General features: G+C 55.9%; 2 protein-coding genes across 2 annotated transcripts in view; both read left to right on the top strand.

Annotated features, from left to right (window-relative positions):
• Positions 1 to 5,496, top strand: part of ADGRG1 (adhesion G protein-coupled receptor G1) — a 30,525-nt gene extending 25,029 nt beyond the window's left edge. Inside the window, exons 11-14 of the mRNA XM_016151409.2 lie at positions 8 to 276; positions 1,375 to 1,483; positions 2,395 to 2,663; positions 4,085 to 5,496. Of these exons, the coding sequence (XP_016006895.2) occupies positions 8 to 276; positions 1,375 to 1,483; positions 2,395 to 2,663; positions 4,085 to 4,215 (778 nt within the window). The 3' untranslated portion in view covers positions 4,216 to 5,496. The remainder of the gene's footprint in view (positions 1 to 7; positions 277 to 1,374; positions 1,484 to 2,394; positions 2,664 to 4,084) is intronic.
• A 151-nt stretch (positions 5,497 to 5,647) lies between these two features.
• Positions 5,648 to 26,210, top strand: ADGRG3 (adhesion G protein-coupled receptor G3). The gene is given in 13 exon segments (XM_016151457.2): positions 5,648 to 8,566; positions 8,569 to 8,754; positions 11,400 to 11,571; positions 16,843 to 16,981; positions 18,571 to 18,717; positions 19,552 to 19,686; positions 20,177 to 20,216; positions 20,347 to 20,447; positions 20,575 to 20,687; positions 22,818 to 23,098; positions 23,293 to 23,386; positions 24,501 to 24,784; positions 24,935 to 26,210. Coding segments are annotated over 13 exon segments (1,827 nt in total). The 5' UTR covers positions 5,648 to 8,544; the 3' UTR covers positions 25,048 to 26,210.
• The last annotated feature ends 1,548 nt before the right edge of the window (positions 26,211 to 27,758 follow it).

The raw sequence follows: 27,758 nt of genomic DNA on the forward strand, positions 1-27,758 counted from the left end.
GGTTCAGGAAGAAGTCCCGCGATTATACCATCAAGGTGCACATGAACCTGCTGCTGGCCGTCTTCCTGCTGGACGTGAGCTTCCTGCTCAGCGAGCCGGTGGCCCTGACGGGCTCTGAGGCCGGGTGCCGGGCCAGTGCCATCTTCCTGCACTTCTCCCTGCTCGCCTGCCTGTCCTGGATGGGCCTCGAAGGCTACAACCTCTACCGACTTGTGGTCGAGGTCTTTGGCACCTACGTCCCTGGCTACCTGCTCAAGCTGAGCGCTGTGGGCTGGGGTGAGCTGCCGGAGGGCGTTGCTGGGCCCCCAGACCGGCCTTGGCTCCTGGCGACACACAGCCGCCTAGTTCCGCTTCTCCACCCCCTTCTGTCCACTCCCTCACTGCTTGCTTCACCCCTACCCCTGTCCTCAGTGGTTCTTTACCTCGGCTGGGTCAGGGTCCCCTTTAGGAAGATGAGGTGATGAGCCCTGCCCCCAAGAAACACTTACACGTTCTCCACCTCGCTCGCTCCTTGAAAAGAGAGGTTTGCAGACAGACAGGGCCACAGATGGCTGTGTGGGTCGGGTCTGCACGGCTAGGCTTGGAGGCGGCAGCTGGGGGATGGGCGGGGCCGGAGTCCGGCCCTCCCTTCACCTGATCCACCCAGGCTGGCCGCGGCCCGACCCTGCCCGTGGATCCCCCGAACCCCAGCTAACAGATTCTGTGGCTCTCCCATGTGTTCTTGGTAAACAACAATCCAGTTCACCCAAGGCCCAGACCTCCCCTAGGTCAGACCTGGAGGCCCAGGGGCGCACACCCTGAGTCCCTCGGACACCGTAGAGACCCACCAACCTCCGCATGTCCCTGACCCCAGCTCGCTGCTTCTCCTGTGTTTCTTGGTTCAGCCCTTTCTTGGTTCACCTCCTCTATTTACATGAACTTCCTTCAGAGCTGGCTCTGTGTTAAGAACCAGGGGTTTGGCAGTAGGCAGCCCCTGCAGGGAGCTGTCAGTCTCCACCTCATGGACGAGGTCAAGGCCCCGTGCAGACATCCCCTGGGGGCAGAATGCTCGCCGTCCTCCTCAAACTGTCCCCTATTCTACCAATGTCCCATCTGTCCCTCCCATCTTCCTGTGACACCCCGCCCCTCAGCGGGGAACTGCAGGCCCTTTCTCCTAAAGGCCCCCGGGGATGGTGAGGGGGGAGGGGTGAGGTTAGAGAGATGAGCATCTGCTGTGGGTTTGGGGGAGGGGAGGGTCCAAGCTCGGAGGACCTAGCCCAGACGGGACCCAGTGGGCCATGGGGGTACAGGCCTAAGAGGAGGTGCCGCCGGAAGGCAGGTGACGGGTGAGCCTCACGGGATGCGAGATGGAGCACCACACTTTGCCACCCGCAGGCTTCCCCATCTTCCTGGTGACGCTGGTGGCACTGGTGGACGTGAACAACTATGGCCCCATCATCCTGGCGGTGCACAGGACGCCGGAGAGTGTCATCTACCCTTCCATGTGAGTGGCTGTGTGCAGTGGGGACAGAATGTGGGCTTCGGGGTGCAGAGGCGGCCAGCAAGCAGCCCCGGCCCGGGCCACACTGACCAGGAGACTCCTGGGTGCCGGGCTGCTGGAGGTTTGCGTGGGAGTATGGGTAGGGGCAGACGTACTCCCTCTGTGTTTCTTCGCGGTACCCCCTCTATCTCTCCCCGAAGAGGGAGGGACGGAGGCCCAGAGAGGGCAGGGATTCACGCCACACGGCTCAGGGTCACCCAGCTGGGGGACGGGCGGAGCCGAAGTCCCGTCTTCCTTCACTCGCCTAGTTCACCCAGGCCGGCGGTGGCTCTGCCTGCGGGTCCCTGGGAACCTAGCCTAGAAGCCGGGGCTCCTGAGCCCCGGGCTGGGAAGGAATTCTTTCCACGGCCTCAGTGCTTTGAAACTTTCAGTCTTTTACTTCACGATTTTGTGATTTTTTGTTTTCCCTTTGTACCATTTGTATTACTATCTGCTTGACATTTTTTAAATCACCTGACTTGTTCGCTTAAATGTACTTTAAAGATTATCATATCGGCTATGAATAGGAAATAAGCATCACCTGTCAGGAACTGAGTAATCATGAAAGTAAACAGGGGGCATGGGAACCCCGGGACTAAACGCTGGCCGAAGGCTGCGAGCCTGAGGCTGACTCTTCGTGGGAAAGCGAGACTAGCAAGAGTTACAGGGATTAAAGCACATCAGCACCACTGAGCCTTTCCCTCGACCACAAAGCAGGAATGAGGCAGAACTGGACAGAGCGACTTTTCGCTCCCCGAGCCGGAGCTGTTTAAAGCCGCTCCCCTGTACCTGGGCTCACCGCGGTGCGTGCTGATGGCCCAGGGGGCGCTGTGCCAGCCCTGCCGGGCACTGAGGCCTCCCACCCTGGTCCGCAGGTGCTGGATCCGCGACTCCATGGTCAGCCACGTCACCAACCTGGGCCTCTTCAGCCTGGTGTTGCTGTTCAACACGGCCATGCTGGGCACGATGGTGGTGCAGATTCTGCGGCTGCGCCCGCCCACCCAGAAGTGGCCCCACGTGCTGACGCTGCTGGGCCTCAGCCTGGTGCTCGGCCTGCCCTGGGCCTTGGTCTTCTTCTCCTTTGCTTCCGGCACCTTCCAGCTTGTGGTCCTCTACTTCTTCAGCATCATCACCTCCTTCCAAGGTAGGTAGGCGTGGAGAAGACCCCATCCCCTGGCCTGGGCGAGGTGCCCACATGTGGAGCACAGGGCAGGGAAGAGAGGACCCAGGCAAAATGTGGGGGCATCCAGGCCACAGTCAGCAAGCCTAGATTGAGTGCCTACTATGTGCAGGTCCCATGCTAAGCCCTGGGGCTGCAGCTGTGCACTGGTTGGGTGAGGGTCGTGCTTCTGCAGAGCTCATCTCTAGTGCGTAGACAGGACAAGGCAAGCAAGCAGGGAGCCAATGAGGGAGATTTGGGAGAGCGGGGATTAACAGCAAACAACGTGAGGGACGGCCTGGGCTGAGGCGGGGAATGCGTTGGGGCGGGTGGCCAGGGGCACGTCTCTGTATAGGAGGCATTTGAAGGCCACGGAAGGATCCAGCCTGGGAGAGATCAAGGGCCTTGTTACTCCGCGTGTGTTCCGTGGACCAGCGGCATCAGTGCCATCTGGCCCGCCCCAGACCTTCTGAGTCAGAGTCCACCCTGCGACAGACCCCCGAGGGATGCATGAGATGCTGCGGGCGGAGGAGGCCCGGGCTAGGGGAGGAGCACTCCAGGCAGGAGGAGCAGCAAGAGCAGTAGCCCTGAGGCTAGGGCAGGCTGTGCTAGGAAGAGCGGCGCGGGCAGCAGGGCCAGAGCAGGGGGAGAAGGGGCGGGGAGAGGAGCCGGGGACAGGGTCGTGAGGTCTTGGCTTGATGACAGAAGAGTCTCTTCCTGCTCTACCGGCACCCCTCCACCCCCACGACCCACGTCACACACACACGTGTGTGCACAGGCGCACCTCTGTCCTGAGCCATGCGGGTAGGGGTGGGGACTTGGGCAGGAGGACAGGGAAGGCATGGCCAGGCCTATGGCCACACGGGAGTCATGAGGCTGGCCTACCACACAGGGTCCCTGTGGAAGAGGCATAGGGGGGTGGAAGTGAGGGAGGCGAATCTTTCTTTCTCACCTGTGATGTGAAGGGGACTCTCAAAGGATTATAAATGATGCCCATAAACCCGCACCAACATTTACTGAGCTATTAATAAATCATAGTACTGTTATTTGGAGAGGAGCCATACTGCGTGATCAGACAGGTGGGCGCCAGAGCCCAACCACTGCTGTCTGACTCCCGGCTCAGCCAAGTCCCCTTACTGCCCTGGGCCTCAGTTTCCTCGTTGGTAACGCAGAACAGTATTGAATAGGCCTGACCTCCTAAGAACCTCGTGAGAATAAAGTGAGACGGCGTGCCACGAATTGCACAGGGCCCGGCACGTGGTAGGTGTCCTGGGCCTCACGTCGGTGCTGGTAGCCTGTGTCAAGAGCGGGGCAGAGGGCAGATCTGAGTCAAGGCGGTTCTGGGAGGGGAGAGCGAGGGGGGCTGCCCGCAGCCTGCTGAGTCCTGTGCCCCTCGCCGCCCACAGGCTTCCTCATCTTCCTCTGGTACTGGTCCATGCGGCTGCAGGCCCGGGGCAAGAGCTCCCCTGAAAAGATCAACTCGGACAGCAGCAGGCTCCCCATCACCTCCGGCAGCACCTCGTCCAGCCGCATCTAGGCCGCCAGCCACCCACCCAGTGTGAAGAAGCAGGTCTCTCCTCACTACTTACTGCCCGTGACTCCCGCATCTGGGCTTGGCTGTTGACAGGTCAGCCAGAGACTTGAGAAGGACCTCGGAAGCTTGGAGCTGTCACCATGGCGGCTGGACTCCCAGGCGGGGCCTTCTGAATTGACCTGTGGACCACTCAGCTTTTAGATACAGCTTGCAAAGAGCCTCAGGAGGGGACCAGTCTCCTGGCCATCCTAACCTGGGGCTAAAGCCCAGTCTTAACACCTGCACTGGGCTCAGCCCTTGTGGCTGAGGGGTGGGAGTGTGCAGGCCCCAGAGTCGGGCCCTGGACCTTGGAGGCCTGGTTGTATCTTTGGCCCTGTGTCCCTACCCAGGACAGAAATGTGCCATAACTGTTCTGTTTCTGGCGATCACAGCAAGGGCACTTGGCAACTCCTGTTGTTTTCGCCCAAGGGTGGCACCCAGGGCAAGAGGGATTGAGCCAAGCTTCAGACCCCTGGAGGAGCAGCCCCCAGCCTCTGAGCTCAGGACTTTATCCAGCAGCCTCCCCAGCGCCCCCTGCTCCCCTCCCCTGTCCTCATTCACAGCCTGGGGCCCCCAGTTCCAATGGTGTATTTCGGGTCACGCTTCCCAAGAGCCGCCTGGTGTCTTCTGTGACTTGTTATCTCCTGCACGGGCCTTTGCTGGCCCCTGACTCGGGTTCGGGATAGACATGCTGGGCTGGGCTAGGTCCGTCTGTCCATCTGGGCCTCTCTATAAACTGTATCACCCTGGCTCCCCACTGCCAAGCCCTCCCGTCTCAGGGGACCTCAGCCTCTCCCACGGCCCTCTGGTGGCAAGAACTGTGGAGTGCAGCAGACCAAATCTGTTTCCATCCCAGCATCCCGAGGACTGACACAGGCCTCTCGGGGTCGAAAGCTCACCACAGTTGATTTTGTCAGACATGGGCGGCCAGACCCAGTCGCTCCCCCGAGAACTCTCAGTCTAGTGCGTGAGGTGTGCATGAGAAAAGAGCTCCCGGAGCTACAGACACGGGGTCGGGGGAGCCATCATCCCGTCTGGGAATCCAGGAAGACTTCCTGCAGAAGGCAGCATTTGATCTGAGTCTCGGCCTCCAAAGATGGGGAGGATTTTCTTTTAAATTACCAGTTCATTCGTCTTTTGATTAAAAAGAAGTCCATGTTCCTTGTAGAGAATTTGGAAACCGTAGAAGAATATAAAGAAGAAAATAAACACCAGCGTTGTTATCACCTAACAAACCGACGTAAACATTTCGGAGCATTTCCTTCTGAGTTTTCTTCCCTGCGTCTACTAAGAGTCACTGATATGAACACCGTGGGGCCAATCAGGAAACATGAACTAGAGAAAAGGGTCATATGTGGGGGGAAAAAAATATGCTGGAAACTTCGTCAGGGCAGGGGGGAGAGTAAATGGCGACTTGGTGTAAGTGTGGGGGGCCCTGTAGGGAGCGATGGGGTCCGCGGTGAACACCGAGGGGCGGCCGCTCTCACCCCCAGCCTGTCGCTGCCCTGCGGAGGCCCATGGGGCCGGACCATCCGCCTTTTATGAGAAATGAGAAATCTAGATTGTGATGGTGTTAAACCCCCCCGATTTTACAATTCTGGCCAAACCAAATATTTGCCGGCTGACGTCGCAGTCGAAGGCTGAGACGTCAGCCCTTGGCTGGTCGCATCGTGTACGTAAGCAGTTTACGGCCCAGCGGGAAGGAGGTGACCGGGCGATTCTGCCATCACTGCTTTCAGCCTCGTTTGGTCAGCGCTCGCCTCCCTGTCCTGTGTGAGACAGATCAAACGCATTTCTGTCCCGCTCGAGTTATGAGAGCAGTCGCGTCTCATCATCGTTCTTTGTGTCCAGGACGAACAGCCCGGGGCGAGTCCAGCGGGTCCACATCGGAGCTTCCTGCCCTCTGTGGCCTCCGCCCTCTGCGTCTGGCTGCTTCTTGGGGGCAGCACGGGCTGGGCGAGAGGCGCCGGTCTCTGGAGGTGGATAGGTTGGGTGCAAACCGCCTTGGCAGGTGGGGATAGGCTGGCAGTGCCCCCCGATGGATCTTTGGGGACCTGCAGGGACCTCTACACATGGGACCCCCTGTGCCCTACTATTCTCCACCCCCTCCTCTGCTGCGGCCTCTTCCGTTGGCCTCTGCCTCTACCTTCCTCCGGCTGCTGAGGACACAGGACAGCTGGCGGGACCAGAGCCAGCTCCCCTCTCACGAACTTCTCAGTCTCTGAGAAGGTCCCTCAGAGCCCCATTATTTGGCTAGAACTAAAGGTGGGGCACCTCCCCCCATCCTCAGGAAGGGAAAGATGCACCCAAGGAGATAGCCCTTCCCTCAAATAAAGTCTCTCGAAGAATTCAAAGAACCCTCTTGAACACCGAATCCCGTTTTCTAGGCCAGCTCAGGTAGTGGGGAAAGGAGTCCTGGGTTAGGTCCCATCTTCTGGTGACAGGCCCTGGACGGGCCGGACGCCTGACAGCTCTGCGGCGCTCCTCGCCCTTGACGGCTCTGGTCACGCCCTTCACTGGGCTGTGGGGCTCTGGACAACAGCGGCACTGTTCTCACCAGGACATGACCGGGTTTATGTCTGGAGGTCAGGTTCATGTGCAGGAAGTGGATGGGAGCAGCCAGAGGGGTGAACGCTGGTTGGGGTGGGGAGGCCTTGTTCCTGGAGACGGAAACCCACCCGAGTCATTCAGACAAATGGGGGGGGGGGGAGGTGGCAGAAGGGGAAGCTACGGTTCTGTTTGCCCTGGGATTCGAGGGTCCCAGGGCCCTAGAAGTGGCTCCTGGCCAGTCACTGGCCCTCAGGAAGCCTAGGAGTGCTGGCCCCCTGGCCCTATTCACCCCTCCCTCACCACTTTCCCAGCCCCCCCCCCGTCTTTTCAGGGGTGCTGAATACTCTGGGACCCCATCTCTGAAAGGCATCATGAGCCCGTCTGGGGGTCCAGGCATCAGGACACGGGCCCAGCAGGTCACACGGGACCTCACCGCACCTGCCGCTGGGAGGGAGGCGGGCAGGCTGCTAGATGGGAAGCAGGGGCCAGCCCGGCAGTTCCTGTCTGTCCTCTAGCCTTCCCTGCAGAGGAAGTGCCGGGGGCTCCACGCCAGGCTCCCACCTGCGACCCACACCCCATGAGTGACCCCGGCATTCCCTCCCAGCCCTCCACAGGCCCAGAGGGCTCAGCAGGGGACTGAATCCTATCTGGACTCTGTGTGGGAGGAAGAGGAAATAGAGGCCAGTGGCGGGGGGGACCCCGTTAGGTCCCCAAAGTGCAGCAGATCTAGCGCTGGCCCTGCAGGCTGAACAGCGAAGCTGGTTACAAGGACCCTCCTGGCAGGCTGCCCTTCACCTCCTGATCTTGGCGTGGTGGTGGAACCATGTCGAGGGCCTCGGCCTTGTCCAGAGGCTTCCTCGGGGCCACCAGAGTTAAGGCCTGTGTGGCAATCCTTCCCCTTCGTTCATCCCTCACCCCATGTGTGTTTGCTGCCCCCACTTTCCGCCCGGGCCACCATGATCACCCGGGCTGCGATGACAACGATTTCGTAGTCCTGGTGATCATAACACAATAGTTACAATAACGGCCATGCCAACCGACGGAGCGGTTCCACGGGCATCGTCTCGTGAGCTCTCCGCACGCCTCGCGAGGGCCTCAGAGCAACGGCCAGCTCGCACAAGCGCCTCCAGCCAGGAAGCGGCCAGGACGGATGTCAGCCCGAGCCTGACCAACCCCAGAGCACACACGCCTGCCCCGTCCCTCACTATCCTGCCTCTCCTGTTACCCAGTCTGGTGGGGGAGGATGGGGCGCCCCAGGGTGGGCGCCTCCTCTTCTCCCAGGCCCCCAGGAGGTGTGGCTTTGAGCCCAGCCTAGTTCAAACCGGAGACGTGAAAGGGGGGGCGGGAGCGCTGTCCACGTCTTCACCCTCATCCCTACAGACAGGTGTGTGCCCAGCAGGTCACGGGGGTCCTCATGGCCCGACAGGGCCCCAGGAAGCAGCCCACCGCTGTGCCTTTCATGGAGGAGGAAACAGAGGCTGCGAGAGGCTCCGGCCTGTGAGAGGAAGGTCTGAGCTTGGTGCGCCCGACTCCAAGGGCTGTGCTTATCAGCACACCGCAGGCGTCTGCTCACGCACAGAGGGGACTCCAGCCCCATAGCACCCACCCCAGCAGGGCCCTGGAGCAGCGTCCCTGGGGAGTTTCAGCAGCTCCTGCCTGGTCTGGCTCCCTCTGCGTGTGGTCACAAGGTGAGGAGAGGCTGGGAACACCGACCAGTGCCCCACGCCTTTCACAACCTGACCGATGGCGCCATGGAGCAGGAAGGGTGAGGAGAGGCCACAGGAAGCTGTGACGCCTCAGCGGAGGCTGGGGGCGGGCGGGCTCTGCGGAGCCTGGGACCAGAGCGCACACGGCTGCAGAGCTCACACCGGCGCGGGCAAGGCGCGCCGAGGATGGTGACCCCCGGGGCACTGCGGGTCCCGCTTCTCGTGCTCCCCCTGCTCCTGGCCTCAGGTGAGCAACGGGGCTCCTCATCTGCTCCTGCCAAGCCTGGGCGGCTCAGGGACAAGGAGCGGGTGGGGAGTGGGGGTGTCTGGAGCCTGTCCTCCGAGGAGCCGGCCCCAAAGGTCTCAGCGCCTTCTCTAACCCTGTCCTTGAGTTAGGTGCTGCCCTATAAGCTTCCTCTGTGCCGGGCCTCAGGTCTCCTTTGCTCCCCTCACAGTGCCCTGGAGATGGGGGGAGCATGGAGAATGCTCCCCGCTTTTTGACCCTGTGGCTCCCTGATAGGCCTGGCCTGGGACACAGGTGGGCCCTGAACAAGCTCTTCTCCAGCTGGCCTCTGAGCTCCTGAAGGAGGGGCTGGAACTCTATCTAGTGCAGGGGTCCCCACCCCCCGGCCGCTGACCGGTACTGGTCCCTGGCCTGTTAGGAACTGGGCCGCACAGCAGGAGGTGAGCGGCGGGCAGGCGAGTGAGCCAGCGAAGCTTCCTCTGCATCTGCAGCCGCTCCCCAGCGCTGGCATCTCCCCCTCAGCTCCACCTCAGAGCATCAGACGTTAGATTCTCATAGGAGCCCTGGTCCCTGGCGCCAAAAAGGTTGGGGACCGCTGCTCTAGAGGCTGAGCCCAAGCAGGGCTCACTCGGCCCTCCCCCAAGCCCCTGGGCGGCCCCTCCACCCGCGCCACCCGCCAGCTCCCCCCTCCTCACTGCTCGCGCCTCAGTGAGCCTCCCGCGTGTCCCGCATGTGTCTGTCCCTTGCGGGGTCGTGTGGCTTTGGGCACATGGATTAACCTCTTTGGGTCGCAAAGAACCCTCTTGCGTTCAAATGTTGGGAGATTCGGTGAAGTGCAAAGTTTAGTCCCTGGCTCAAAAAAAAAGGATGCGCACTGCTGTCCTGCGGGCGGCCGGGGAGGGTCCGGTGCAGAGCCGGCCTCGGGCAACAATGGCTTCATTAACCTACGGACCAACAGTGGCTGTCATAGGGCCCCTGGGCCCTTGGCACAGCCAGAATTCACTGGCCGGGCTCCCCCCGGGGGCGCGCTTGCCCTGTGGTGATGTGGGGGCTCCAGTTCAGTGCGGAGCCAGCCGGCTAAAGCCGAACAGCACCTGAGAGCGGGGAGTGAGGATTGAGAAAAAAGCAGAGAGAAGAGACAGAGTCGGGAGGGCCCCCAGTCAATACGGAGCGGCCTCGAGTTTACTTAGCACAGCGTATTTACACCCTACGGAGAGCGTAAGAAGCAAAAACCTCTACGTATACGAACCATCGCTGCCATTTACTCAGGAAACCTCGCAGCTATGTTAACATACTCTTTCCCGTGGTCGAAGAACCTTCAGTTTCTCTCCACCAAGCCAGGTCACCTCCTCCGGAGGCAGCAGACTGCACAGCTCGCCAACGCTGCAAAACTCCCAGCGTTACGGGCAGTTTCATACTGCCTTGAAGTGCCTCCCAACAGTTCAGGCAGCTCAGCCGTTGAGTAGTGAGGGGACTCCGTCCTTTGTAGATATTTACCGGTGAGTTGCCCATTTGCTCGTTCATTCATTCATTCATTCAGGAAGCGTCGAGGGTGCCCTCTGCACGGTGCCAGGCCCTGTGTTGGTAGACCACATGGTCCCTGCTCTCCGTGGGCTCACTGGTCCAGCAAAGTGACAGGGGGCTTCGGAGGAGCCGAGGGCGTGGTGGGGGGTCGGCAAGAGGCAGACATACGCTAATAAAGTAGGGGAGCCAAGAAGGGGAGTTACAGGCCGGGGCTGTGGCTTGAGCAGAGAACAGCGGGCCCACCCGTGGTGAGCCCTAGGGAGGGGCTGTAGGGGCAGGGGGAGCCACAAGTTCCGCCCTGCCCCCTTCTGCCCGCTGACCCCTGGCCAGCTCCCCATTTGAATCTAGATTGAGGCGGTTCTCAGAGGCCAGACCCTGGGGCAGAGCAGAATGGACAAGCGTAGGGCAGGTCTCCACGGGGACAAGGCATCACCATGGCACCCAGGCCTAGTTCAGGGGCTCCCTGTCTGCGTTAAATGCTTCCGATGCCTTCCAAAAACAACCACAGAGAAAGGTATTTCATAATAACCTCTACACCAGGTGCTTGTCATCAGCTTCACATACGCGACTGCGCTAAAATTTACAGCCGGCCAGGGGGAGGCTCTGCTAACAGCCACCCTGTACCGCCTGGATTTGAAACCCTGGGGTTACATAGCAAGAGGTGCCTCTGCCCCAGCTGACGAGGTCCTCTGCTCCTTTCCCCTCCCCTCCCCTCCCCTACCTCTTTCTCTCTCTTCTTCCTTCTTTCTTTTCTTTCCTTCTCTCCCTCTTCCTTTTGTGTTTAAAAAGCAAATGTGGATCATATTATACACAGGCTCATCTCCCATGCGCTTTTTTTTTTCTCCATTAAACAAAGTATCACGAGTATCTTTAGAACCTAACAGAAATTTAAAGTTCCTTTATACGCTACTTAAGACATCTTTGCACACAGATCCGATCATTATAAAAACCCACTCTAAAATGTCACCTTTTTTTTTTTAACCCTACATTCTGGCGAACAGCTACACTCTGGAGCCCAAGCTCCAAACCGCCCCCCCCCCCGCCCCCCGCTTCCCACCACCATCTTCATCCTTACTGCCCTTCTCCCGCCCAGACCGTTCACACTCTCTGCATCCCTCCCTTAGGTCAGAAAAATTCCACAAGCGAACCTAACATCTCTGAGCTACCGAGAAAAGTCTGCCTGGGGATCATCAACATGGACCTGTACGAAACCTTCTACCTCAGGAGCACTGCTAAGTGCTTCACAAAGTGCAAGCAGTCGAAGTACAAATCCTGTGATCTGGGAAACTTGCAGAGGTAGGAGACCCTCTGAGCTGGAGCAGCCACTGGAGGCTCCCGCGAGGGCAAAGGGGAAAGGGAAGAGATGGAGCTATCAGCCCCCACGACCCCTGAAGATGCTGCTCCCATCTCACCCCTCCACCTTGTTGTTTGACACCCATTTCCCCCCCATTCCACTCACTGAGACGTCTCTGATCCAGTGGATAGAGAGATAAATCAGCTCCTGTCCCTGCCATTAGGAGTTGTGAAGGGGCAGACACAGGCCCAAATGATGATGACTCTAGAGCGTTGGCAGGGAGAGCATATATTTTGAGTAGAGGTAGAGTGTAGTCGCTTTGCATTTTGGAAAGACTGCTCGGGCTTCAGGGCAGGGCACAAGGGTGGTGATGCGGGATGAGACATGACCAGGAAGGATGCGCATGCCGTAGTCGGGATAAGAATGAGGGCTGAATCACCAGCACCACCAATGACAACTTTCGCTTTGTACCCAGAGAGGAGGGATGGATTCGAGAGACTGTATGGCGTACAACCAATAAGACCAAGAGACTGATAAACCCAAGAGACCAAGAGATATTGGATTGAGGGAGAGGAAAGGGTTTAGAACACATCTCCATGAATCATATACAAAAATATCTTTGCCTCTCTCTCCTCCACTCCCTCCCTATCGAAGCTGCCCGTAACTCTTCTGGAATACTCAGGACAGAGTCCTAGTTGTCACTCAATCCATATTTGTTGGGAAAAAAAAAAAAAAACGAATGAAAACCTGCATCCTTAGGCTGGGTGTTAGGACAGCAATCTGATTGAGCTATGTCGCTTCGGTGGCCTGAAAATGCTCCCACCCCCCACCTGCAGCTGCTCCAACAGCCTCTGAGCTCCAAGAAGCTGGTCACGGGGCTCCTCTTGGAGCATGATCTCATTATCGGCACTGTCACTTTATTACACTTCCAAAGCCTTTGTTCTTGACTTCTCTCCCACACCTCTCTCATGGGGCTGTTGTTGAGATTCAGTGAGGTCGTGCATGTAAGATTTATTAGAAAATAGTAAGAACTCAGTAAATTCGAGTGTTCTTTATTTTAGTGACTTTTTTTTTCTGGTGATAAAAATATTACCTATTCATCATTAAATATTTGAAAAATAGATATGGCAAATGAAACATTCCCCTTCTTACTATCCAGAGATAACCATTATTTTCATTTTGGTGTATTTCTTTTTAGTCCTTTATGATACACATATATTACATAAAACGCAACTCATTTATCCATTTTATGTTGATGGATATTTGGGTGGTCTTCAGTTTCTGGCTTATAGTGTTGCTATGAACCTTCTCGTTCGTGTATTTTGTGAATGTGTTTTTCTGTATGGAGTCTTGCTAGGAGTGGAGCTGGTGAATCACAGAGTGTGCGACTAGCTTTAGTAGAAACTGCAAGTTTTCCACAGTGCCTGAACCAAATTTCATTCCCACAATCAGTAGATAATAGCTCTAGGTGCTTAACATCCTCGTCAACACTTGGTATTATCTGCCTTTTTCATTTTAGCCAGTCTGGCACATTTGTACTGTAGCCTACAGTGATATTTTAATTACATTTCCCTGATGTCCATTGAAGTTTAACATCTTTCTTAAATTTATTGGACATTCTGATGTCCTCTTGGTGAAGTGCCTTTTTAAGCTTTTTGCTTGTTTGCTCTATGGGGTCGTGTGAATTTTTCTTAGTGATTTTTGGGGGGGATTTTGTATATCCTGGATACGTGTCTTCATTAACATATGCATATGAATATAATTTCCCTCACTGTGGGCTGCCTGGTCATTCTCTTAGCGCTGTCTTTTGACTAAGGACAGACTTTCTTAATATTAGTTCACTGTAATATATCAGAATTTTGCTTTAGAGTTAATGCTTTCAGGTCTTGTTTAAGAAATTTCGCCCATGACAACATCATGAAGATAGTCCTCTACGTGTTCTTCTCAAACCGTTCTTATTTTATCAGTCACCTTTATCTCCACGATCCACCAAAAGAAAGTAAAAGACTGTGGAAAACTCTGCTCTGCTTTTTAGGATTTTCGGCTTAGCTAGTGCCTTTCAGACTATGCAGTTTTAGAATTCTGAAAAAAATATCTGGAGGAGAAACGAGCTGTATATTTGAGGTCTCTGCCGTGCTCAGGTTAGTTTCTTCGCTCCTGACCGCCATCACTAAGACCAACACATACCCTGCTGTTACTTTGCAAAGTGCCCTGTGCCTGCCTGAAATCCAACCCTGTCCCCACGCCCGGCCACAGTCGACCACTGATCTGCTTTCTACTCTATAGATTTGCCTCTTCTCGGACTTTTACAGAAATGGCACCATCTGACGTGTCGTCTTTTGAGTCTGGCTTTCTTCACGTAGCATGGTTTTCTCCTTTATGTTTTCATCAGCAGTGTAAGAGAATTGGTTTCAACACATACTTGCAATATTGTCACTTTTTGGTTACAGCCATTGCAGTGAGTGCGAAGTGGTATGTCACTATGACTTTAACTTGCTTTTCACAAATGACCAATGATGTTGAGCATCTTGTTATGTGCTTATTGGCCATTTGTATATTTTATTTGGTGAAATTCTTACTCAAACCTTTCCCTCTGTTTTTTAAAAAAAATTGGGTTGTCTTCTTATTATTGAGTTTTAAGAATTCTTTATATATTCAGGGCACAAGTCTTTTACCAGATGTATGACTTGCAAAGATTTTCTCCCAGTGTATGCCTCACCTTTTCATTTTCTTAATGATCCCTTTTGAATATCAAAAGCATTTAATTTTGATGAAGTCTAATTTAAATTTGTTTGGGTCTTTGACATCATGTGAAAGGAATTTCATCTAGCCCAAGGTTACAAAGATTCTCCTAAGTTTTCTTCTGCAAGGGTCTGGTTTTAGCTCTTATAATTAGGTTATGCATTTGGAGTTAAATTTTTGTGCACGGTGTGAGATAAATGCTTAACTTTATGTTATTATTACTACTATTTTTGCATTTGGATATCTAGTTGTTTTAGCACTATTTGTTGAAAAGACTGTGTATGATGTCTCCATCGAATTGCCTTTGGGAGGGCATTCCATTGGAGGGCTAAATGGAAGCATCTGGAATGTCTTCTCCCTATCAAGACAGTAACCCAGAAACAAAACTGTGTCCCTGCAGAGATTAATACCGCCATTAAAATGTTTAAATAAGAATGGTAGTGATACCCATCCCGACTCCATTTAACCCGTAAGAAGTCAGGTGGATCTTGGAGAATGACTGCGGGCTAGCATGAACTTAGTCACGTGGTGTGTCCAGTTGCACTGCCGTCCCAGAAGAGTCGGTTTACTTGAACAAATCAGCGCAGCCCCTGGAAATGTGTATAAGGCTATTACATGGCTAAGACTTTTTTCTTCATAACGATTTTCAAGGACGGCCAGAAGCAATTTATTTTTACTTGGCAGTGTTTCCTTGCAGCTATATATACATATATACACACACATACATATATACACATGTTGAAATCACTATTTTATTTGGTGACAATGACAATCACAATACTTACTGATTCAGATTTTTAAAAGGTACATAAAAGCTCGAATCAGTCGATGTAACTCAAGCAATGGATTTGGACAACCTCATCCCACTGTTTCCGGTTGGATGGTTCTAAATGCCTGCCCAGCCAAGCGCATTTGCGCATATTTGCATCGCCTTCTCTTCTTATTGTACAACATTTTTTCTGTGGTTTCCTTGGGTTCCCCTCTCTTGGTAACTGTGACTCTCCAAAAACGATGTCAAAATAAAAGCCCCCTTTCGGCTCTCTGGCAAGCCCTCCATAGCTACTCCTTTCCAACGCACTTGATCGCGCTGTGTCTACTTTTGTTCCCCTTCCCCTTTCATTGCTATCTCAGGCCCCACCTGGGCAGCAGGTCTTAGGATGGATCCCAGGCTGAGGAAAAGGAACGCCAGAGAGCAGTGAAGTTTCAGTACCACGGAGAGAGCCAAGGGTTAGAGCCAAGGGTTTGTCTCACCCCAACATTTTAGCTGAAGCAAGGGGACTGCAGTAAAATAAATACCAATAACTTTTATGTTATTTTACGTTATTTTCTGCGTGGTTCCAACAACAGCTCAGTTCCCATAAGTCAGTTCCCATATACAGCTCGGTCTCCAAAGGCTGAATTCCCAGCATGCAGTTAGCACTCCATAAATATAATGGCATGCTCCTTCAAGCCACACAATTATCATTCTGCAGTTTAAAACACTCAGAGGAATTTCTCCAAAGAAGTTATAGACCAACAAGCACATGAAAAGATGCTCAACATCGTTACTCATGAGGTAAATGCAAATTAAAGCCACTATGAAATACCGTTTTACACCCACTGGGATAGCTACCATTAAAAACAAAATGAAAAATAACAAGAATCAGCAAGTATGTGGAGAAACTGGAACATACATTGCTGGCGGAAAGGTAAAATGGTGCAGCTGCTGTGGAAAACAGTTTGACAAGTTCTCAGAAAGTTAAATATAGAATTACCATGTATCCCCGAAATTCCACCCCTGGGTATAAGCCCGAAAGAACTGAAAAACAAGTCTTCGAACAAAAGCTTGCATGCAGATGTTCACAGCAACCCTATTCACAATAGCCCAGACTTGGAAACAAACCCAAGGTCCATCAACGGGTGAACGGATAAGCAAAATGTGGTATATCCATACAATGGGATATGATTCATCCCTAAAAAGAATGAAATGCTTACACATGCTACAGTATAGATGAACCTTGAAAATAGTATGCTAAGTTCAAGAAGCCAAGCACAAAATGTCAGATATCTTATGATTGCATTCATGTGAAAAGGGAAATTCACAGAAACAAAAAGCAGATTAGTGGTTGTCAGGACCCAGCGGAAGGGGGGAGGGAGTGACTGCTAATGGGTGTGGGGCTTCCTTTTGGGGTGACGGAAATGTTCTGGAACTAGATAGTGGTGATGTTTGCGCAATGTTATGAATGTCACCAGGTTGTATACTTTAAAATGGTTTAAAAAGATGGTGAGTTTTATGTATCATGAAAAAGATAAACGCATGAGAAACTGCTGTCCGGAATCCCTCAGACCCAGCGTGGATGGTTCCCAGGCCACCTCTCCTCTATTTAATCATCCCAAGTCTTTCCTTTGATATTCTGGGTCATCCCTCTTACCCGAAGAGCCTGATGGCTGCTGCCCATGGTCTCTCCTCCTGTCATCCAGGCTGGGGACCCGGTGAGTGGCTAACTCAGCTCGCAAGGCCCTATCTTGCCCCTGATCCTGGCCTCTTGCAGATACTGGGTGGACTACGAGACCCATCTGGTAGAGGAGAGTATGACGGAGACAGTGGATTTGTCTTTTCTGAAGACGTCTGTCAAGAACTTCAGCACTAACATCTCAGAAGACGTGCATTTCTCTCTGACCCCCTCTCAGGTGAAGACTTCCCTCATCCCTATTGGCTGGTTCTGGACTGTTTTCCCCAGGCATATTTTTCAGAATTCTGAGAGAGAATGATCTCTCCTTAGCGCCCATCAAAACGTAACCCCCGTGTCCCTTTAGGTAGGACTCTGGCACTTTGCTAATGAGTGCTACCGAGTCAGTTGGATGAGTGGACCCTGGTAACAGATTATCTGGGTCTTTAGGATGAGACGTTTGGAAGGTCACTGAATTGAGCACGAGGAAATTGGGTTCTAGTCCACGATGCCCACCACCTCGCTAGGTGTCTTCTGGGAACTCTCTTCTCCTCCCAGGGCCCTGGGGTCCTCGTCTGTAAAATGAGCTCTAAGGCTCCTCCAAAGCGTGTAGTTCCCTTGAGGTCTTCCACCCAGAGGCACATCAGAAACCGGTGAAGGTGCGCTTGGTGGTCCCGCAAAGGGCTGAACGGAGACAATCTGGGTTTACATCGGTCTGGATTCAAATGCCGGCTCTGCCACTTACCAGCTATTGTAACATTGGGCATATCACTTAACTTTTCTGAGCCTCAGTTCCCCATCCATAAAGTGATGATGGTATTGCCCACTTTCAAGGTTATCGGGGGAGCGAATGAGATCATTTACAGGGGATGCTCGGCATGGAGAGAGAGCAGCCTCCTTAAGGATTGAAGCCGAAGGTAGAAGGTCGGGCAGCGAGCAAGAGATACTTTTAGGTCTGTCTGGGGAAGGGAAGAGAGAACATAAGTAGGGCCTTTCTCAACCTTTTATTATGCCACCCGGTCAGCTGAGCCCTCTGCGTGGGATGTGTTCTGGCCCCAGAAGTCACCCACGTGTCCTTTTGACAAGGCTCTGACTGGGAAGGAGAAAGCTGGAGCCCTCAGCTCCAACCCTTAGCTCCCCTATTCCAGTGCCCACGGGATGCTGTGAGGCAGGACCAGGTGGGGTCCGGCTGCAGCTCCCGGCAACAGTGAGGTCGGAGAATGAACGAAACGTGCTCTGCAATTACCAGGGACATTCGTTTCACTATTTTGAGCAGTCTCGGCTTTTACAAACGTTGTTATTTGGAGCAGGTGTAAAAATCACATTTAGTGTGAATTCTTATGTCCTCCACCTCTGCCCTCGGTAGCTCCCTTCCCGATCGCTTTATTCTTTCTACTTATTCCTGAGTCAGAAGCCAGACGCCATCACCATAATACCTTGTAGAGCCGCAGGGGCTGTCGGGACCCTGGCCAAAAGCACGCCACAGCTGACCCTTTCTCACATTTGCAAACTGAGCTCGTCCAGGTGTGATCTCTTCACAGCCCACTTTCAGCCTGACAGGTGGCCATGAGGCACCTCGTTAGCTCCATTCTCCACATGGGGAGAAAGGAAGGTCCCCGAGTGCCGTGACCTGTCCACGGGCTCACAGCCTGCACAGAGCAGAGCTGGGACTGCGCCCCCAGATGTCCTGCCTCTCAGGACTAAGGTCCTCAGGTGCTGTCCCTCCACCCACTGTGCCTCAGTTTCCCTTCCCAATACGGGAGTGGCGGGAGCTGTGTTCGGGGCTGGAATCCCTGGGTAAAGATGGAGCCCCTGGGTGTGTGGTTACAGCTTCCGAGGCAGGTGATGGAGGACGAGCAGAAGCCCGCTGACAGAGTCCGGCTGCCCAGGAGCTTGTTCGCGACCCTGCAGGGCAGCAGGGCAACGGTCCGCTTGGCCATATCTGTCCTGGACATCGGGCCGGGGGATCTCTTCAAGGTGAGGAGGAGCTGGATGGAGGCTCAGGGCAGCTCTGGCGTTCGGCGCTCAGTTTACCGGGCAGTACCTGCCTTCTGTGGTCTTCCCTGAGAAACCCGATGAGGACAGAGGGGGCGACGAACCTCTGGACAGGGTTTCTAAAGCAGCCCAAGGTCATCCCAGACCCCCATCTCCAGAGTCTGTGAACGTCAGACTCATACTGGTCACACACACCCAGATGTTTGGACCCCACGCACCGGCGCCCTCGGACTTGCATGTGTACCCCAGGTGTGTCGATGTCCCCTGCATGTCCTTGTGCATGCACGTACTTGTCCTTTCCTGTTCCTGGTGCATGCGTGATCATGTGTGCTCTGGTGCACCCACGTTCACACGAGGACATGTGCTAATATCCTTGCAAATGTGCCCCATGGATGTCCCCAGAGGCATGTATCCGCTCACGTGTGCTGGTGCGGTCAGGCGCTCATGTGGTCAGGTGCCCACCTCCCGTAGGCGCCCACTGCTCTCCATTTCTGGGCTGACCTTTCTTCGTGCCCTGCGCCCCTCCCGATAAGAGGGCCGAGGAGCTCAGGAGGCCGGTGATGGAGAGCCGTCAGGTGCGTGGCTTTGGGGCTAGTTGGCTGGGATTGCAGGGCCCACCCTGGCTCAGCAGGAGCAGGAGGCTGCAGGGAGCAGCAGGAGTGCCACCCATGATCCCTCGGCCCCCTGGTCCCATGGTCTCAGACTTTGCCCTCCAGGCAAGGGCCATAGGTCCTAGAGGCTCCCAGGAACTCCCTCCCAGGGCTGACTCGGGACAGCCCCTTCCTGCAGCCCAGCCTCCCCCACCTCCCTCTCCAGGGCCCCCAGCTCAGCCTGGAGGACAGTGGCAGCGTGCTGAACAATCGCCTGGTGGGCCTGAGTGTGGGCCGCATGCGCGTCACTGGGCTGGCCGAGCCTTTGGAGATCGCCTTCTCCCACCAGCCTCAGCCTCCCGTGAGTCCCCCGCCCAGGCCCGACAGCTATTGAAGGGCAGACGGGCGGGTGGGCACCCCTGGGCATGTGGACAGGCGTGCATGGTACTCTGCACCGCCCCCCTCCCGCATCCACCCAGGAGAGGTGGGTGCGGCCCATACACACAATTGTGACCAGGGACACCCTGCTCGCCCTGTGTGCACGTGCCCGTGGGCCCCCTGGAATCTTCCGGGGGGACACGGAGGTGCACACAGAACCTGACACATCCACTTGCATGCATGTGGCATTACACACCCAGCCACAGCCTGTCACCACATCCGCGCCCCTCACACGCCGATCCAGGGGCCACCAAGTGGTGCCGTGTGACCGCGGGGTGAGCCTGACTTTCTCCTTAATGTGCACACGTGCTAAGATGCGGGAGCATGCCGCCCTCTCCTTCTCCCTCCCTCCCTCCCTCTCCCACGCTCGCCTTCCCCCTGCCCCTCCCCTGACTCCCGCCTTCTGGTTTCAGAATATGACCCTCACCTGTGTATTCTGGGATGTGGCTAAAGGTAGGGCCCAGAGGGCCTGCTCTGGGTAAGACAGGCAGGGAGGGTATGGGCTCCCTTCCCGCCCTCTGTGCCCTTTTCCTCCTCTCTGGTACCCTCTCTTCCCTTCTTCCTCCCCACCCATCCACTCCAGGGCCTACAGGAGACTGGTCTTCCGAGGGCTGCTCTACAGAGCCTGGAGCCAAGCAGACTGTGTGCCACTGTGACCACCTGACCTTCTTCGCCCTACTGCTGGTAACAGCCCATTCACCCAGATCCCAGCAGTTCTGAAAATGCCCAGACTTCTGTCCGCAGAGCGGGCTGCCTGGCCTCCAACTGATGGGGTCCTGGTTTGGGGGGGGGGGGTGCGATTTTCCCACAGAGGCCGGTCTTGGACAAGGACACCGCGCAGACCCTCACGCGCATTTCGCAGGCCGGCTGTGGAGCCTCCATGATCTTCCTGGCCTTCACGATTATCCTCTACACCGCCCTGAGGTGGGTGATGCCATCCCCACTCCCCCCTGTGCTCCAGGGCGGCGGCGGCGCAGGGTAGAAGGCCCCTTGGTTGTGCAGCATGACACCGACGTCCTCCCCAAACCTTAGTTTCCTCATCTATAAAATGGGGTTGGAGGTTGAAACGTGTTGAGGCCATTTCAGTTACAAGTGGCAGAAACTCAGCTCAGATCGGCTGAAACATAAAGGGGGAGGGGGGTGTGCTTCACGTGGCTGAGAAACCCAAGGTGTGCTCACGCCAGGCACAGGTGGATCCAGGACCACGCCCCCGGGCCTTGGTCTCCCGCTGCATCTCACAACTCACAACTCGGCTTTCTCCTGTCAGGCAAGCCAGGCAGCTTCTCCGCACTCGGGGAAACCCCGGGCTTGCACCACAGCCTCTCGGCTGCCTACACTGAGTCCCAGAACTGAAATCTTTAAACATTTTTTATTTTTATTTTTTGAAAAAAAGGAAGTCACGAAAATAGTACATAGAATCCTATGGTTTCTTCATCCAGATTTCCCCAAAGATAACATTTTATATATAACCCTGGTGCAGTAGCGAAACCAGGAAACTGACATTGGTACAGCGCTACTAACTAGAATACAGACCTCATTCAGTCTCTTCCACTTTTTACGTGCACACGTGAACGTGTGTGTGTATGTGTGTGTGTGTGTGTGTGTGTGTGTGTGTGTGTGTGTGTGTGTTCTATGCAATTTCATCCCATGAATATCAGAGTTGAGTTTTGCTGGTCCGCCTTGGACCACGTGCCCATGACTGCACAGGTCGCTGAGGTCACAGGATGGCTCACACTGATTGGCCAGGCCATGTCACGTGTCTGCTCTTGGGTTCGAGCTAACCAGTGGCCAACCCCACTCAAACTCCGTGGCTGAGGGTAGGGAAGGGAGCACCTGGGGCTGTTTCTGGAAGGAGGAGAAATGGGTACAGGACAGGCAGAAACAGCAGACACCCCAGGAGCCTGTGCCCAGGCTCTCCCGGGCCCAGGCCATGGCCGAGAGACCCACAGGAACCGCCAGCTTGGAGCAGCCTGTGTGAGCAGCCGCATAGTGCCTTCCGACCCCTGAGTGTCTTGGAGCAGGGCTGGGGCCTCCTGACTCCCAGCCCAGGGCCCTCCCACTGCTCTTCTCCACATGACTCTTTGCTTCTGCCACCATTTACCTTCGGGCTGCAGCCTCCACTGGCCCCGCCCACTCTATCTCGGACCTAGCCATGGGTGTACATGGTGCCATGCCTGTGGCCATCCCCCAAACCCTGGCCTGGGGCACTGCCCCCACCCCCAACAAGGTGAGCATGACTCGCCAGCTGGCTGCACTGCTGGGCCCTGCGAGCTGGCTCAGAGCTCCAGGAGGAATTGCCACCATCTCCCAAGGGTGATGTCTGACATCTCAGGTGAGGTAAGACATTATCCCTCAAGCCTTCTCCAGGCAGCCCTGGGCTCCCATCCCTCGAACGAAAGCCCTCTGAGATCTAATTTGCTAAGAATTCAGAGTGGGAGCTACACCGAGTTAGGTGAGTCCTGGGAAGACGCACTGGGCTGGGAGCCTGGAGTCCCTGCTCAGCTCTGTGACTGTGGAGAGTCCCTGTCCACCTCTGAACCTCACTCTCCCTACTACATCCTATGCCTCATGCACCCACGCTCAATCGGTCCACTCACCCAGCCAGGGCATCTAGGTCCTCCTCCTGCCCACGGTGCTAGGCCTGAGGTCGCGGCGTGGAGAGACAGTGACAGTGAGAAGGTAAACAGTTACACTGTGAAGCTGGGAAACACGAATCGGCCTAGGATTAGGGGTGTTCAGAAAATGACCAAGGAGAGCTTAGAAGGCAGAGCAGGGAAAGGCCCCGAGAGCGGAAGGAAGAGTATGGCAAAGGGAGGTGAGGAAGAGCAGAATGCATTCAGGGAATTTCAAGTTATACCGTTTTGCTAAAGCATAAATCGATATACGAGGCCAGCAGGATCTGGGGGGCCGTGAGAGGGCTCCTGGACTTGCACCTGAAGGCGCTCACACTGGCCTCTGTTGGGGCGGAACAGACAAGGTGAGATGGTAAGGCCTGAGTGCCCCAGGGATGCTGTGGCCTCTTGAAGCCTCTCTCACTGGCCCTTCTCTCCTCAGATTCTACTGGCAGAGGTTCAAGTCGGAAGACTCTCCCAAGATCCACGTAGCCCTGAGCATTAGCTTGTTTCTCCTGAATCTAACTTTCTTCATCAATATGGGGCACGTCTCCAAGGAGTCCTATGCCACATGTTGGGCCCAGGGGGCCATCTTCCACTACTTTCTGCTCTGTGTGTTCACCTGGATGGTCCTGGAAGCCTTCCACCTCTACCTACTTGTCATCAGGGTCTTTAACACCTACTTTAGTCACTACTTCCTGAAGCTGAGCCTTGTGGGCTGGGGTAGGTGTTGGCCAGACAGGCAGAGGAGATGCGGCTGGTCCTGGAAGGGGCAGGGAGGGAAACAGCCTAAAAGGGAGAGGCAGTTCCATCCCTCAGATAAGCTCAGGCCTTGAGGGATGGGCAGTTGGATGGGGTGTTGGAAGAGGACATGCCAGGGGAGCCCCAGCAACGCCATGCCTCTCCCCCTCGCCCAGGCCTGCCAGCCCTAATGGTCATCGGCACTGGGATTGCCAACAGCTATGGCCTCTACACCATCCGTGACAAGGAAAACAGAACCTCGCTGGAGCTGTGAGTGGTGGCTGTGGGAGTGGGGGGTGAGGTCAGGTCCCTGCCAGGGCCAGAGGGAGGTGGGGAGAGAGAGGAATTCTGGGAGGGGAGACCAAGTAAGTCAAACCAAAGGTCCTCAGATCCAGCTAGCTCATGGCCTGGAGGGGTAAACTGAGGTCTGCAGGGAGGAAGCACAATGAGCAAGGGGTCCTGAGAAGGAGGAGAGAGAACCGGACCAGAAGGCAGGATGCGTTGCTCGAGCCTGGGCCATCCCCAGTCCCCAGGGCCATTTTGGACAGATTCTCAAAGGTATCCTCCCCTCCCCACCCCACCCCCGTCCCAGTCTGCCCTGCCAGCCTGCCAGGGGCTCAGCCTGGCGAGTGGAAGGTGAGCTGGATTTCAGCCCCCACCTGTCCCCCCAGCCAGGTGTTCTCGTGCAGGGCACAACCTTCCCAGCCAGCAGCACTATTCCATCTAGGCTCTGCCTCAGTGTTGCGGTGCGACTTAGTGCAAGCCCGTCCTCTCCCGGGGCCTCAGTCTCTTCATCTGATCGACATGTTCTTTGGGGCCCTTCGCCCCTGCAGCTCAGGGAGCAGTGGGGTGGAGCCGAGCCGAGCCCAGGGTGCCCGCCTCGAGCCCATGGCTCTGTGCTAAGAGGGGCTGGTGGGGCCTTGGTCCTGCCTCCAGGGCCTCAAATGCGGGGGCCACAGGGGTCCTGTCAGTAACACAAGTGCATGAGGTGGCCCAGGTGGGGGCCGCAGTAGACTGGCAGTCACACGCCCACTTCATGGGCAGCTGATTACCATTGCTTGAGAGCATCTACTGAGCTGCCAACTGTATGGTTTTATAAAAGAAGCGGAAATCTGGATGTTTATGCCAAAGCTGCTTTTTAAAAGATGGTCGTTAATTCAATTTTTTTTACAACATAATGTGGAGCAAATGAAACACGTCTTTGGTGCCAAATTGGCCCTTTTGTATCCATTGGGCTAAAGAAACAGCAGACTGGAGAGTAGGGGATCGATGGCTGGAGACGGGGAAGGCGTCTGTCTCCTCGGTCATTGGAGGTCAGGCGGGGGCGGCTGCCGGGCGCTCGCTGGCCCTTGTCCCAGTCCCAATGGCCGTTCACCTGCTCCAGGTGCTGGTTCAAGGAGGAAACTGCCATCTCTGCCCTCTACGTCACCGTCCACGGCTACTTCCTCGTCACCTTCCTCTTCAACATCGTGGTCCTGGGCCTGGTGGCCTGGAAGATCTTCACTCTGCCGAGTGCCACCGCGGGCAAGAAGCAGCGGCAGAACTGCAAGGGGGCCCTCACCCTGCTGGGCCTCTCCAGCCTGGTGGGCGTGACCTGGGGACTGGCCATCCTCACGCCCCTGGGCCTGTCCACCGTCTACATCTTCACCCTGTTCAACTCCCTGCAAGGTGAGGCTCCTAGGCCAGGGGGCGGCGGGCCGCCCTGTCTGCACCAGGGAGTGTGGGAGGGCTGGGGGGAGTGGGCTCCACCCAGGCCAGAACCCCTCGCGGGAAGGCTGGCCGACCCCCAGGCTCACCGACGCCCTGTCCCCCTCACAGGCATCTTCATCTTCTCCTGGTTCATCACGCTCTACTTCCCCATCCAGAGCACCATGTCCTCCTCTTCTGGTCCTGCCCAAGCTGAGCATTCCCACACGATGTCACATGAATAGGGGGGGCTGGCCTTGCCACCTGGACTCAGCTCAGACTTGCCGTGTGACCTTGGACAGCTCCCTGCTTCCCTCTGGGCCTTGGTTTCCATGTCCCTACTTAGGGGTGGGGAGGGAGGGCATGGGGATTAGGCTGGACCACATGACCTCAAAGACGCCATCCAGATTCATCTGTGGTCTGAGAGTCCACAAATCCAGGACTGCAGGAGTCTGCAGTTCCCACGATCCCGAGGTCGCTGTCAGCACAGAGCGCCACGGGCTCCCCTGCTGCCACGCCCGCCCCCTGCCTTCGTAACGAAGCAGCCCCTCTCTGCCATTGCCCACCGCTGGTCTTGGGAGGCGCCTGAGCCCCAGCAGGGATGTCTGTCCATGGCACGGTCTCTCAAAGGAGCCCCCCGCCCCTCCCTTTCCTCCCTTTCCTGCCCCCCCACAACTCCGCCGTGCGAGGGGCATTCGGGACGCCATCCCCTCAGGCACTGGGGCAGCTGTGAACTGGAGGTTCTCCTTGGGGGTGTTGATCCTCCCAGCCAGGCTGCCCCAGTCACAGCCAGTCCCATCAGGGCCTATTTTCACAGACCAGTCGCCACCATTCAGGGGGCTGCCAGCCCTCCGGGTGACCGGGACACTGAAATTCAGTGGTGTGAAAACCCCCAGGCCCCACTCGGACTGCTATGTGGGTGGCCCAAATGCGGAGCTGCTGTCACAGTGCAGCGGAGATCCGGGGGCTCTGCACAGGGGAGGGAGGGGTCTGGGCTGAGCCGAGAGAGGGAGGACATTCCCCCACCTGGCATCCGAGCTCCTGCAGAGCGGGCACTTTGATGGCCTCACGGTCAGCCAGCCCTGGCACATTTCAGGCGCTGAATAAATGTTTGCTGGCTGCACAGGTGGGCGTGTGAAGTTGGCACTGGCTTGACAGGGCCCTGAACCAGGGGAGTGTCTCAGGCCAGACCCAGCGTGGCTACGTCTCTTCCCGGGGCTGTATCTCCATGTTACAGCCATGTACTGGCTTCCTTTGTGGGAAACGAAAAGGTGCAGAGATAACAGAAATAGAGGAAGAGATCCAGGGAGAGAGAGAGGGAGAGAGAGAGGGAGAATGAACAAACTGACCCAAAGAAAAACAACAGAAGAAGGGACGGACGCAGACAGACAGCGGCCCCCTTACCCCGCTGCCCGCACCACCCCCCCGCCTGCCCCAACCAGGAGGGCAGAGCACCGGGACTGTCCCCCTCCCTGAGCCTCAGCCCGCACGTTTATGTCCCCACTCCAGCCTTTACTTACTAACCATCAGGGGAGTCTCGCCACCTACCTAACCCCCACCCTCTCCAGTGGGCTTTGGGGATGGTCTAGCACCTTCCACAGGTGAGACATTCTTATCGTTAGACCCTCCCCACAGCCTCCGGGCTGCCAGCCTCGTCCCAGATGCCAAGTCCTGTCGTGGACTGGACCAGACAGGAAGGCAGGTCCCTTGTCTTATGCAAGCTGCTGTGTTCCCAGAAGGGAAGCCCGAGGGTGTGGACATCACATCAGCGGAGCAATGCACGTTACCAGAGTTTGTGCACACACTTGGTGGGTTTGGGGCTCACCTCACAGACGTCTCTTCCTCACGCTGGCTCCCCGAGACTCCCTTGGCCTGAAGAAAACCCAGATGGAGCCTTGTGCAACGCATGACCCTAGGCAGCCTGTACGTAAACTGGGAGAAGGTGGAGGTTAAAGCTCCCTGCCGGTCCCGTCCACAGCTCCACCAAGCGGATTCGCCCTGTGTAGGGATGAGGCGTGAAGCCCCAAGAGGCCCAGCAGCCCCATGAGGCCCCTGTGCGAGCTGCGCTGATGCTAGGGCTGGGGCCTCCCTGGATTGCTGGTGTCTCCTTCCGGGCATTCCCTGGGTTCATGAATTATTACCTTGTTCCAACTCCACCGCCGCCACCACCACCACCAAATCCCGGGCCGCAGCTTTCCCAGACATGCTCAGTGGGGTGTGGGACAAACAAGCCCCAAGCCCCAAAGAGGCTGGGTTTCCTGGTGCAGATGGAGAGGGCAGATGGGGGGTGTAGTTAACAATGGGGTTGTGCAATTTTTCTGCTGGTTCTCCACCCCAGGGCCAGGCAGGGGCAGAGAGGCTGGGGCCCCTCATTGCCTAGGATCTCTGCAAAAGCAGCTCCAAGTGCCAAGCCGAACATGTGCCAGGGTGGAGCCATGGGAAAAACAGCCCCCGAGCCCCAGCATGAATGGGCAGGACCGCCCTGTCGCAAGAGCAACCCAGAGGGGGCGGACAGCTCCATGGTTACGGGCACAAACTGTGGTCCAGATTCCACCTCTGCCACTTGCCTCGGACCAGTTCCTCACCTGCTGAACCTGTAGAGTGGGGATGGCGGTAGCTGCCCCACAGGGCTGGTGAAAGCTTAAACGAGAAAGTGGCTGGTGGTGCCTGGTGCACCTGGCCCACCTGGCCCAGAGGGAATGTGACTGAGCCAGAGCTTTGCCTTGGCCATCACCTTATCAGGCCCTGGCTCCTGGGCTCCCACAGGCCATCACCATGGCTCCCTGGTTCTCTCTGTTCTGCCCCAATTTCTTTATTCCTAGTATTTTTTTTTTCATTATAATATAACAAATATATAGGAAAGTAAGATGGTTTATTTGCCCTGTGCTCCCAGGTAGATAACTTAGTATTAAAAGATATAAATTCTGCACAAATCTGTCTATGAATACAATACAGT

Source organism: Rousettus aegyptiacus, unplaced genomic scaffold, assembly GCF_014176215.1.
Source record: "Rousettus aegyptiacus isolate mRouAeg1 unplaced genomic scaffold, mRouAeg1.p scaffold_m13_p_14, whole genome shotgun sequence".
Taxonomy (NCBI): domain Eukaryota; kingdom Metazoa; phylum Chordata; class Mammalia; order Chiroptera; family Pteropodidae; genus Rousettus; species Rousettus aegyptiacus.